Raw genomic sequence first — 13,698 nt, forward strand, 5'->3', positions numbered from 1 at the left:
ATGTACATGCTCTTACCATGATATTCTGTGCTGCCACAGGTCCAAAGCAATTTGGCCCAGTAACTGTGGACTGAAATCTCTGAAAATGTGAGCCAATATAATAATTTCATTCCTTTCAGGTATTTGTTACAGTGACACAAAGCTGACTAACACACCAATGTTTCTGTTAGAGTACTGAGTACAAGGGAAATGGAGCAACAAAGCTGAAGAAACGTAGTAGAGTTTGGCTATTCTGTAAAATATTCAGGAAATCAGAAATAACTATACCTCCCTCAAGGACAGGAGCTGTGTGAATATGAATGGTTAGTTGCCAGGAGAGTGACAGCACTAATTCCCCTTGAGTAGACTTTGATAGTGAGAGTGTGAGATGAGCCATTCAGAGTGCTGGGAGTTTTAGGATTTCCAGTGCTGTAGCTTGGAGCAGGGCTCATTTATCAGACACCTGGTTCCTGTTTGCATTCCACCGATGTGGAGAGAGGGGAAAGCTATGGGTGCCATCCATGAGGTTTAGGAGAAACTGCTCATTGGTAAGAATGCATTAAAGAGGTATTTATGAATTGCTCACAGGACTTATTGCTCATTTTGGGAGACAGTGGTTCTTACAGAAACAGTACTGGGCTCAGTTTAGATGTAGATGGCATGGTAGTTATGGAATCCAGCACTTCTTGAGCAGGGGTTGTGGCTAGGAGTGTTGGGTAAATGGTAGGAAAAATAGTTTCCTATCAAGTTCATTCCATAAGCTCCTGCAAACCTTTTAGGATATTTCAGGATATGTGTCAGAAACTAAAAGTCCTTTGAATGGTAACTGAAGTCTGACACACAATGAGTGTGCACTGTTTCCAACTCAGTTAAAATTGTGTCATATAAGTCAATTAATGTCTCAATGAAATGAACTTGTGTTTTTCATAATGAATTCTCACTAACTCTTGCAGCTTAATTTGGTGCAATTAAATCCTGTATGTAGAATGTAGGTACACAAACAATTGAAATTTATTCTTTCCAAATCTTATGACATTGTTTAAAAAATGGCAGACTCCAATTCATTTCTTGGAGGCAGACCCATCAGACATGTTTTTGTTTTTTTTTGGTCAGTCCTGGAGCTTGAACTCAGGGCCTGGACGCTGTCCCAGAGATTCTTTTGATCCAGGCTAGCACTCTACTACCCCAGTCACAGCACCATGTCTGCCTTTTTCTGAATAGTTTATTGGAGATAAGGGTCTCATAGACTTTTCTGCCCAGGCTGGCTTTGAACCATGGTCCCTGATCCTATCCTCCTCAGTAGCTAGGATTACAGGAGTGAGCCACCAAGGCCTGGCTGTCAGATATCTTTTATACATAGTTTGCATAATTGCAAGGGTCAAATCAAGTGAAAAATGCTTTGAATGTAATAAAAGTCTCTACAGATGGGAAATAGTATTTTACAACTTTGCATTTTTTGATAAGGGAATATCAAGTAAATATTACACTGTTCAATAATTCAGCTTTTTCCTTGCTTCCTTCCTTCCTTGCTTGCTTCCTTCCTTCCTTCCTTGCTTGCTTGCTTCCTTCCTTCCTTCTTCCCTTCCTTCCTTCTTCCCGTCCTCTTTCCTCCCTTCCTCCCTACCTCCCTTCCCCTTCCCCTTTCCCTACTCCTTCCCCTTCCTCTTCTCCTTCTTCCTCTTCCTCCCCTGTCTCCTCCCTCCCCTCCTCTCTCCTTTTCTCTCTTGTTCTTTCTCCAGTCCTGAAACTTGAACCCAGGGCCTTGGTGTTTTGTTCAAGGATGGTGCCGTAATTCTTGAGCCACGCCTCTATGTCTAGCTATTTGCTGGTTAATGGGAGATAAAAGTCTCATAGACTTTCCTGCCCAAGCTGGCTTTGAACTGCAATCCTCTGATCTCAGCCTTCTGAGTGGCTACAATTATGTGCATGGACCACTGGTGCTCAGCTAGTAATTTACCTTGAAGTCCTTAATATGTCTGTTTGGGATCAGCTTTTTAAATCTCAAAAAAATGCTGTAATAAAAGATATGAGGAGGAATTATTTGTTTTAAAGATGTTGGAGAAAGTAGATTCATGATAATGAAAGGAGTGACTGATCAAGATGTATTTATAAACTGCTGTATTAAATGTCAACTCCTTTGCACGACTACTTAAAGATAATAAAAAATGAAACTGAGAAAGATAAAAAAGAATTGTTGTGTTTTGGAAAGTTCAAAAAGACTTGGCCTCCTCTCTATTGCCTTTGCAATGTGGAGAAATACAGTACTCCATGGATATTTTGAAACTACTTCTTGTTGGGGTTGCAAGCTTTTATTTTTTGCTTCCATTGGATTAGATTTGTGCCTGATGGTGTGTTGACTTCAGTGTATGCTCTCTTATTTCTTGAGTTAAAATCTTCCAGAAATTGGCGATGAGACTGTTCTTTCTTATTTCCTGTAGTAAGTGACTTGGTAGATTAAAAAAAATCATTTCCTGCTTTGAGGTGGGATTGACTTGTAGATAGTTGCTGTTATTTGGGGGTATGAGGTTCTAAGACCATTGAAAATGAATCCAACTAGGTGCTGGTGGCTCATACCTGTAATCCTAGCTACTCAGGAGGCTGAGATCTGAGGATGATGATTCAAAGCCAGCCTGGGCAGGAAAGTCCATGAGACTCTTAACTCCAATTAACCACCAGAAAACTGGAAATGGTGCTATGGCTCAAGTGGTAGAGCGCAACCCTTGAGCTGAAGAGCTGAGGGACAGCACCCAAGCCCAGAGTTCAAACTCCACAACCGAGAAAAAGAAAAGAAAAAAAAAGAAAATGAATTCACTTGAATAGATAAACAAGTTTCATTAAGCAGGAGCGGGAGACAGTTTTGAAATTTGTCTTGGTAAAATGAATATTTACACTAGTAGTTTCTTTTATCTCATATGCAACAGAATTAAGGTTATAATTTTACCTAACAATTTGAACCTCAAAGAGTGAATCAAATGCTAAGCTAAGTTTTGGTGATATGATAGATATTATGTGACAAGATTGCATGGTGAAACTATGATATTAATCATTTCATGTTTGCTCTCCTAGTATTTCAAAAGGCTTTAAAATAACTGCTTCATCGAATTCCTCAGGAGACGCCTGTGATATTGAAATGATTCTCTTTTGAAATACCCATCTGTCATCATTCTTGTCAGTTTTCTTCTCTTCCACTGTGAATGGGTCTAGTCTGTTAGATCTTTGTCTGTCAATGTATTACACAGGAGTGGGGAATTTTCGGAACTTTGTGTATCTTTCATCTTTTCCAAGATGGTAGTTTCTCTTTGCAATTTGAGTTTTTATGATGGATTTGCAATATCAGGTTGGCAATATAACCAAGCTAGACCCTTGGGTTAAGCAGAAAATACTAATAATGGAGTCTAATTCTTATGGTAGTTAATTAACAAAACATAGTTTCATGTTATAATGAAACTTGGTAGATATTTATACCCGGAGAAAGGTTTTAGCACATTGTCTGACATATTTTAGAAATGTTTAAAACCTACTTTTATATTCATCTTACTAAAGTTTTATTGTACATGCTCTGTAATGGCAAAAATATACTAAAGATTAAATATTTAGAATTAAAAATTAGCACTGATTTCTGAAACAGACCAAATATTAACCAGGAAAAGGAGCATGAAGATTTAAAGAAATATTCAGTGGTGATGAAATATACAGTAGATATATTTCAGAGAAAGGGTTCACAAGGCAAACTGTTCTTGGACAGGGTAAAGGAAATCTGCCTAGGAGCTTTGGTAAATACAGATTCAGTTTTAAGATAAGGCTCCTGTCATTGTTAGTTCCATTTTTATGTTTTCATTGTATTCTGACCTTTTACTATGATAGGAATGTTATTAATCATGAGTAAATAGTAAGAAATCATTACCACTAGAATTAAGACTTCATATTTCATCATCATCTTTATTTAATGAACACAAGACTGAATACTGAATATACAAATTGTATAAATGTTTCTCATCTATATATAGAATCAGAATGAAACGAAATGAAAACGAAAATGGAAGTGTCTGAAACTGGAAATGTGTTTGTAATACAAACACATGTTATAATACAAATTATGTTAACATAATAACATTCTTTTAATGAATTTTCCTTTTAAACATTTGTTGAAGTAGCTAAGAAGCTACTTGTAGAAATTTCTAGTCATTTTAATTTAAATTTTTATAATGACCACATAACTATATTAGTGACTATTAGAGAAATATAAAATTTTAAATTATTGTTCTTTATTTTAATGCCAAACACATGATATCACAATCATTGATCTAAACAAGAATCAGAAATTTACCTCCAGATTAAAAGAAGTCAGACATTTGAAACTGAAATTTTCTTGCAAGGAACAGTTGCAGATCTCAACAAAAAAACTTCTTTTTAATGTATTAGTTATGATAAGTTAGGTCATGGAAACAGATTATAACAACCAAAAACGGACATGCATTGCACATGCAAGAGTCTAGTGCATGTATCCTGAACTGTGTACAGTGATGTTCTGTGGAGGGATTTCATTCCTTTTTGATTGTGGACCCAGGCCCCTTCCCATTTGTGCCTCTTCCCTTTTTTCTGTCATTGATTGTGTGATCTTAGGGGGCACTCAGTAAGGGTTTATTTCAACAATAGTTAGGTACATCTGTGTCTTTCTGTAATTGATAGAAGACTCTTTTTCCAAGCTTCTTGCTAAATTGATCCATACTAACATTTTAGATAAGTTCAAAATACTCTTTTCCCCATACTGGGCCAAAGAAAGAACAAAGGAAAATATGGATATTAATGTAATGAATTAGCTTAAAATGATCTGGTTTCAAAATAAAATAGGTAACGATATTGTATTCTTACATATGCATGTATTCATAAATACTCAAAACGTAGACACAAAGTATCTATGGATCCTGACCAGGAGCCTAGAAAACAAAGGAGACTTCATTCAGAGTTATATTTAGATCTACATTCATACTTGTACTCTTTGAACTTAATCTATACATATATTGCTTTTTAATTTTTAACCACTTTTTGTGCCAGTCATGGGGATTCACTCAGGGCCTGGGCTTTGTCTCTTAGCTTTATGGTTGATGCTCTGCCATGTGAGCCACAGTCACTTCCTATATAGATTTTTTTTAAAGTATATTCTTAAAATAAAAAATGTAATAATTTTTAAAAGAATCCTACTTTTAAGTAGAAGTATAATTACATAGAAAAATTTTACTCAGGGCTGCCAGTATGACAATGATAGAACATTCCTGACTAGCATTCCTAAAGCCCTGGGTTTGATCACAAATTGAATCAAATAATCAGGCATTACCTTTTTCTCTTTTCTTGACTTAGGGCTCCAACATTACTGACACCTGCACCGAAATGCTGATGTGTGGAGTCTTACTGAAAATCTCTTCTGGAAATATTCAAGAACGAGTGTTTTTTCTTTTCGATAACCTTTTGGTGTACTGCAAAAGAAAGCACAGGTAAGATCATCAGCAGGCCAAACTTCAGAAATGCCTTTCATTTGTCTCATGGGGTTCCCCATTTGCCTCTGATCCCCCCAGAGCTTAGCACCTTACCAGCCCATGCGGGCCTGTCACCAGCTTGCTGGCCCTGATTGAATGTCTCTACCATCTCAAGATACTACCTCTTCACAGCCTTCCTGAGGAGAAGCGTTTGTTCCTAACCCCAATGCTTTAGTAGGAGCTGCTGTCATGTCTGTTTGCCCTGTTTCCTGATTCTCCTTATAAACCATTTCCTTCTTTTCCTTTGAGAATCCTGTCACATGAAAGTTCAGACATTAGCCTTTCCTGTTCTCTGACTTCCCTGGGGACTCCATTTGTACAGAGCAAAGCATCTCCCTGCTCTACACGGGTTCAGTGATTGGTTAAGTTCTTTGACCACTTTATTTGCGTCCTACTCTAGTTGTTGTTTTAGAACTGTTGAAAATTCACATAAATGATCTAGCTAGAATTTGGGGCCTGAAAGCCCACAGTCTCTTTACCTGCAATGATCCTTACTCTGATTACACCTGAGCCACCTGTCCTATGGTTGTACCTATAGTTTGTTAACTCCATTAGAATGTGTATTTGAAGCATGCCAACCCAAATACCATTCTCATCCTCCCAGCTCTCTTTTCCTGGTATCCCATTGAAGTTATTTTTTGATTCTATAGCTGTGCTCTGAGTATCATCTAATATCTACTGTAAAAGGAAAAGGATGGTCTTAAGGTTTTGCTTGTTTCCATAGTGGCATTTAACTTAGTTGAATATCTGTGTGTGTGTGTGTGTGTGTGTGTGTGTGTGTGTGTGTGTGTGTGTGTGTGTGTGTGTGTGTGTGTGTGTGTGTGTGTGTGTGTGTGTGTCTGTCTGTCTGTCTGTCTGTCTGTCTGTCTGTCCGTGTGTGTCCTTGTGCTTGAGCTCAGTGGCTGGGTGCTGTTCCTGAACTTTTGTGCTTAAGCATCACACTCTTCATTTAAGCCACAACTCCAGTTCTGGCTTTTTAGTGCCTAATTGGAAATAAGCATCTTGTAGACTTTCCTGTCCAGGCTGGCTTCAAATCACAGTTCTCAGATCTCAGCTTCCTGAGTAGCTATGATTATAGTCTTGAGAGATAGGTGCTTGGCTTACTTGAGTATTCTTAAGACATGATCTACACCTGGAATATAATGGTTTTCATGCAATGCTACCAATAGACTTCATGCAACTGTGAGGGCACATGACTAGTGGGTTTTGAGTGATTGTGTATGCTATGTTCAGAAAAGTCAGGAAACTGTGTCCAAACATTTTCTGGTAGATTGAGAATGCAACACCAGCTGAATTTATGGTGGACATAGTATATGCAAAGGTTTAAAATATTCAGCATTACTTTAAAAATAAAGAAGACCTTTCAAAAGGATTTATACATGTGTTAAGAGGCTTGTTCAACAAGCATACAGTAATTATATTGTAGAAACAGTATAGAAAAAGATTTTTACAGCTGGATATCTCTCAGCTTAAGAACCTCTAGTACAGTCTCTTTCTTTGAAGAAGGCTCTGAAGAACTAATTGAGTTTGTTTATCAGAGCTTGAAAAAAATATGGAATTACCAGCTACTGAAAAATGAGAAAGGAAGGTAATAGAAATCCAGCTTATCATTGAAGTAACCAGGCTTTAGGGTCTTCTAGTTTGACAATATTGGTATGTTGAGGAAAACTCTATAACTATTTTCTCACCTGAATATAATGGATTTTAAAAATTAGTTTATGTTTACAAGGTGGGTGTCATTGAGACATCTTTACACTTGTATACAATGTCTCCCATCAAACCCAACTCCTCTATCACTCTATTTTACCCCACTGACCCCTTTTAAAACAATTTGGACAGGTGTCATTGTCCTATTACTCTTTTCTGTTTTAAGAATTACCTTTAAGTAGGTGTACAAAAGGGTTTTGATTCAAGATGTCAGTTTGTGAGTACAATGCATTTTGATCAATGTCATCCCTTTCAACTTTCTCCCCATCTCTCCCAACCCTAACATCCCCTCAATTTACGTTTCCATTTTCATACATGTACACAGAATCTTATGTCCATATTCACCAACCCTTTCTCTTTATTTATCTATCCACCTCCCTTTGACCTAACCTCCCCACAACACATATTTTCCAGCTTCCTGGGATTCATTATTTTAAACTGGAAGTTTGTTGTTCAAAGGCATTAGAACATTAGAATCCTTTCCAGCATTTATTAGACACAGTTGCGTTTTTTTAGAAGCTCTTTATCCTTTCCCTTTCCCTCTTTTCTTCTCCCCCTAAACAGTTCCATCATTAGAATCACCCCCTCTACACACACATATTTCTATAGGTGTAATACCTAAGCACATCTCCATGAAAATGTGTGGTTTTTAGCTTCCACACATAAGTGAAAACATATAATATGTAGGCTTGGGGGAGCTTTTTTTGTTAATCTTGGCTTATCTTGTTCAGGATAATGTTCTCCAATTCCATCTGTTTTCCTGAAAATGGCATGATTTCATTATCCTTTACGGTTGTATAATATTCAATGGTATATATGTACCATAGCTTCTCTATCCATTTATCTGTTGTTGTGGGGCCTGAACTATGGGCCTGGACACTGCCCCTCAGCTCTTCAGATCAAGGCTAGTGCTCTACCACTTGAGCCACAGCACCACTTCCAGCTTTTTCTGCTTATGTGGTGCTGAGGAATCGAACTCAGGGCTTCATGCATGCTAGGCAAGCACTCTACCACTGAGCTACCTGCCCAGCCCCTTGATGTATATATTTAAGACAGTGCTTAAGTTAAAAAAAATCCTAGTGTTGCAGTTATATCCTGCACATTAACTGGTACTGTTATGAATGAGATGACTCAAAGAAAATCATCAAGCTCCAAAATCTTTTGATAATGTTGATTGAATTCATGCTATTATGTTTTAAATAATGTCTTAAAGTATATTTTGCATTATTTTATATTAAACTTACTAACAAAGTCTTTGTGGTTCCATTCATTTTAAGACGGTTGAAGAACAGTAAAACATCCACAGATGGACATAGGTACCTTTTTCGTGGCCGAATCAATACTGAAGTGATGGAAGTGGAGAATGTGGATGATGGCACAGGTAAGTGATTCCTGGGTTTAGATTGCCAGAGCTGGGCATTATCAGCTTAGCTTCTTGGGAGCCTGGAAATGGGATCCAGGATCCTATTTGTAGGATAGCTTTTGTAGAAAAAGCTTGAGTCCCCTTCTTTAACCCATGGTTGGGAGCACTATTGATTGCAGCCTTTCATTGTAGTTTGGTGGGAGGCTGAGATTTCCACAGAGGGCAGCTAGGTGAAGCCTGTAAGACCGGAAGCCTGAAAGTAGGAGGATTGTGCCTCAGGGACATGCCCTGGCTACAAGCAAAACTTTATCTTAAAAATAACCAGTTGCCAAGGAGCTGGAGGCCCAACTCCATAGTGTTTTCCTAGCCAAGCAAGTAGGAGGCCTTGAGTTCAAACTCTAGAACTAGCCCCTCCCTCCCTAAAGAGAATGCCTGTAGTAAAGTCTGTCATGAGACAGAATTACCACTTGGATAGAATTAGAGCCTAGGAGTATTTTCTAAGTAGAGGAAGGGCATACATCTCCATGTATGCACGTATCATCTCCACCTAAATCCATCCAATTCCATATATGTATGTAGTCTACCTGTTCTTTCTTGGTTAACTTACTTTTCCCTTCACTACTTTAAGGTCATCATCATCTTTATTGATCTGTATTTCCCTGATGGCTAAAGTTGTACAGTACTTTTTCTTATATATGAGCATTTATAATTCTTTTTTTATTGTGAAAATACCATATAGGGGGGTTACAATTACATGGGCAAGATAATGAGTACATTTCTCATCAAGCTTGTTGCCTCCTCTTTCATTTCCCTTTCCCATCCCTTCCCATGCTCATCCCCTCCAACCCTCCCAAAGTTGTAAAATTCGTTTTTCGACATAACAATTTGTACATCTCATTGTTGCAGTGGGTCCACCTGTCTCCCTATTTAAATGATTTGCTTTTTCCCTTCCCCTCCACAAATCATACCAACATCAATTCTTCATTTGAGAAGTTCATTTGTCCATTTTTTGTGCTCATTTGTGGTGTCATTTATTGACTGAATCAAACTTTTCCCTTCCCTTCCTTTCCCTTCCCTTCCCTTCCCTTCCCTTCCCTTCCCTTCCCTTCCCTTCCCCACCCCCCCTCCCACAGCCCTCCCTCTCCCCCTCTCCCTCTCCTGTTCTGTCTCATTACCTCCTCTCCCCCTCCTTCCTTTTTCTCTCCTTCCCTCTCTTCTTTTCTTTTCTTCCCTTTTTTCACTTCTCTTCCTTGAAACATATTACTATATCCCCACACTGGCCTGGAGCTCATGATTTTCAGGACTCTACATCTCATTTGTGAGGATAACATATTTGTGATTATTTTTTCTTCTGTTAACTTTTTGAGTTTTTAAAAAAAATATATTCTCTATGAGTCCACTGTCTAGGAACAGTTGGCAAAGGTTTTCTCCCATTCTGTTGGCTGTCTCTTTGCTTTGCTTTCCTGTCTTTTTCTTTGCTGAGCAGAAGCTTTTTAATTTAATGTAGTCCCATATATCAGTGCTTGCTTTTGTATCCAGGCTACTAAAATCCTATTCTAGTAATTATGGCCTGCACCAATGCTTTGAAGTAGATTGTCCATGTTTCCTTCTAGTTTCAGGTGTTACATTAGATCTTCATTTCATTTGTTAGTTGATTTTTATAAAACAAGATGATAGAGGTTTAGTTTCTGTCTTCTATGTGTGAATATCTAGTTTTCCCAGCTCCAGTTATTGAAAAGTCTTTCTTCTTTCCAAAATATGTTTTTGACACCTTTGTAGAGACTTACTTGGAAATAGATTAGTAGTTTTATTTGTCGTCTTCTATTCTATTCCATTAATGTATGGTTTTTTATGTTAGTCTTCATGCTGTTTTTGTTACTTTGGCTTTTCATTAATGGTTAATGGGAGATGAGAGTCTCACAGACTTTCTTTCCCTGGCTGACTTCAAACCATGATCCTCAGATCTCAGCCTGCTGAGTAGCTAGTATTACAGGCATATGCCACAAGCACTTGATGATTTCTTTTTTTTCTTTTTTCTAACTTTTTTTTGAAAATGTGATGATGTTTTGATAGGGATTGTATTGATTTTATAGGTCACTTTTAGTAGCATGGCCATTTTAATAGCATTCATTCTCCCTGTTTATAAAACATGAGAAGACTTTGCTTCAAGTATTTTTAGTTTGTTTCTTCCCTGTTTTTATTGCCATTGCAGAGGTCTTTAACATTCATGATTTAGATTTTTTTAATTAATTTTTTTAATGACGCATACTGGTTTGAACTCAGGGCATCAAGTGATAAAGTCACATCTCCAGCCCTTTTTTGCCTGGTTTTGTTCTCTAATAAGAACACATACATTTGCCTGGGCCAGCCTTAGACCAAGATCCTCACTCCTGTTCCTTCCGTATAGTTATATTTAGGATTATAGACATGCCTGGCCAGTTAGATTGATCCTATGGGTTTTTTTGAGGCTCTTGTCAATAAGATTAATTTCATTCTCAGACTTAGTTATTGATGAAAAGGACAGAAACTGATGTATGTTCGTTGATGTATGTATTCTGCTATTTTGCTAAATTTATCTAAATTCACTTTAGGATTTTCTGACTCACATCCTTTGTTACATAGAGATAATTTGATGTCCTTTCATACTTGAATTTCTTTTTGTTTCTTGCCTTATTACTCTGGCTAAAAATTTTAAATACTTAATAAGAGTGGTGAAAAGCAGACATTCTTGTCTCATTGTGATTATAGAGGAAATGCTTTCGAAGTTTTCCCATTTAGTTTGCTGTGGGTTCTTCCAAGATAGCCCTTATGCTCCTTCTACGCCAACTTTCTTTAGGGCTTTGAGCATGAAGGGATGCTGAACATTTTGCAAAGGTTTTTCTGTATCTATAGAGATGATTATGTGATTTTTTTATACTGGAGTATGGTTCTGTACTATATTATATTTATTGATTTGCATATGCTTAGCCTTCCTTATAGACCTGAACTGAAACAAATTTGGCCACAGTCATGATTTTTTACTGCCTTGTTGAATCTGATTTTGAGTATTCTATTGAAAAATGTTGTTTTAGAATCGGAGTAATATTGGCCGTGTAGAATGAGTGTGGAAGCATTCTGTTCTTTCTATTGAAAAGATAGTTTATGGTTGCGCGTGCTTGTGTGTGTGTGTGTGTGTGTGTGTGTGTGTGTGTGTGTGTGTGTGTGTGTGTGTGTGTGTGTTAAGTCCAATGTTTTTGCTGGTTAATTAGAGATAGAATCTCTTGGACTTTCCTGCCCAGGCTAGCTTTGAATACTGTTCCTGAGGTCTCTCCTCCTGAGTAGTTATGACTAAAGGCATAATGCACTGACACTCAGCTTTTAATATATGTTTTGGAATAAATAAGAAGCAGTTCTGAACTTTGAAGAACATGTGTACATGGTATACATACTTTACAAGGTAGTAAAGTACGTATACTACATATTTATGCCTATTATCTGTATATACATATGTATATATGTTTGTGTATGTATCCAAATAGATACACATAAACATATTTATGTACATATATTTTTAATTACATAGATTTTTTTTTGGTTGGTCGTGGGACTTGAAACTCTGGACTTGGGCACTGTCCCTCACCTCTTCAGCTCAATGAAAGCACTCTATCACTTGAGCCAAAGCACCACTTCTGGTTTTCTAGTGGTTTATTGGAGATAAGAGTCTCAAGGACTTTCCTGCCCGGGCTGGCTTTGAACCATGATCCTCAAATCTCAGCCTTCTGAGTAGCTAGGATTATAGTGTGAGCCACCAGCACCCGGCTTTTACATGGATTTTTTTTTTGATACAGGGTACTATGCTGACTAAGTTGGCTTAGAATTGTGATCTTCCTGTCTTATCAGGAGTGCTGGATTACAGGCCCATCCCACTGTACCCAGTTTATTTATGAGTTTAAAATAGATATGAGAAAACTATCATGCAAACTTTTTATTTTTGTTTTCTTTTTGTTGGTCTTGGGCTTGAACTCTGGGCTTGGGCGTTGGCCCTGTGCTCTTCAGCTCAAGGTGAGCGCTCTACTGCTTAAGTCACAGCACCACTTCCAGTTTTCTAGTGGTTTATTGGAGATAAGAGTCTCACGGACTTTCCTGCCCGGGCTGGCTTTGAACCGTGATCCTCAGATCTCAGCCTCCTGAGTAGCTAGGATTACAGGCATGAGCCACTGGTGCCCCGCTCATGCAAACTTTTTAAAAACAACTTATTTCTTCACTTAAAATTCTGTGACACATGAGGAAGATGTCTTTTCAAACAAAGACATTTTTCTTTTCCTTTTCTTCAGACTAACCTGCAATTTGGATGTGTACCTCAATATTTAATAAAGTAACTTTTATTTAGTATTTTTTATTATTATAAAGGTGATATACAGAGCAATTACTATTTCATAAGTCAGGTAATGCATATATTCCTTTTTGGACAATGTCACCTCTTCCTTCATGCTCTCCCAGATTTTCCCTCCCAATCCTGCTGACAAGTTGTATAGTTTATTTTCAACATAGTGTCTACTGAGTATAGCAATTTCTGTCAAGCCTTTAACCTAGGTGCTTAAAGGGCTTTACAAGTATTGTTTCATAAATCTTTACCCACAAATATTTTATTACCTAAGATAGGAAAAATAAAGACATAAAGGTGTTTGAAACAATTTTGTGACAGAAGCTGTTCTTTTCCCCCCAAGTAGTATAAGAGTGAATATTTCACCTGTTATTTGTGATAGTACATGTAAGAGCCAGCTAATGATCTCAATTTCTGTACGTTGCAGATAGAGTCATCACAGTCAATTATATGCTCCCATGTCTTTTTGGAATTTAGCTGTATGCATACTAGAGGAAGTTTGAATGCACAGACTGGAGTGATCAGACAGGGCTTCATAGAAGAAGTGGGTGCACTCTGAATACAGCAGAGAGGCAAGTAGGCTTCCTTCATGGGATTCTAGCTCTGAGGAGTATATTTGTAGTTACCGGTGCAAAAAGGAGAGCAGCAGGACGGGGTAGCTCACATTAGTAGGCAGTGGAACGTTGCATCAGTTAGATTGGGTGCAGATTAGAAAATAAATGTTTTACCAAATTCATTGGTGAGACACCCAT

At 37.7% G+C, this 13,698-nt stretch overlaps 1 protein-coding gene across 1 annotated transcript in view; it reads left to right on the forward strand.

Annotated features, from left to right (window-relative positions):
• The window catches only part of Prex2 (phosphatidylinositol-3,4,5-trisphosphate dependent Rac exchange factor 2), a 255,380-nt gene that overhangs the window by 89,821 nt on the left and 151,861 nt on the right, over positions 1 to 13,698 (forward strand). Inside the window, exons 7-8 of the mRNA XM_069990875.1 lie at positions 5,338 to 5,471; positions 8,498 to 8,601. Of these exons, the coding sequence (XP_069846976.1) occupies positions 5,338 to 5,471; positions 8,498 to 8,601 (238 nt within the window). The remainder of the gene's footprint in view (positions 1 to 5,337; positions 5,472 to 8,497; positions 8,602 to 13,698) is intronic.

The sequence above is a fragment of the Dipodomys merriami genome, unplaced genomic scaffold, assembly GCF_024711535.1.
Source record: "Dipodomys merriami isolate MVZ:Mamm:240054 unplaced genomic scaffold, mDipMer1.0.p SCAF_4, whole genome shotgun sequence".
In the NCBI taxonomy this organism is placed as follows: domain Eukaryota; kingdom Metazoa; phylum Chordata; class Mammalia; order Rodentia; family Heteromyidae; genus Dipodomys; species Dipodomys merriami.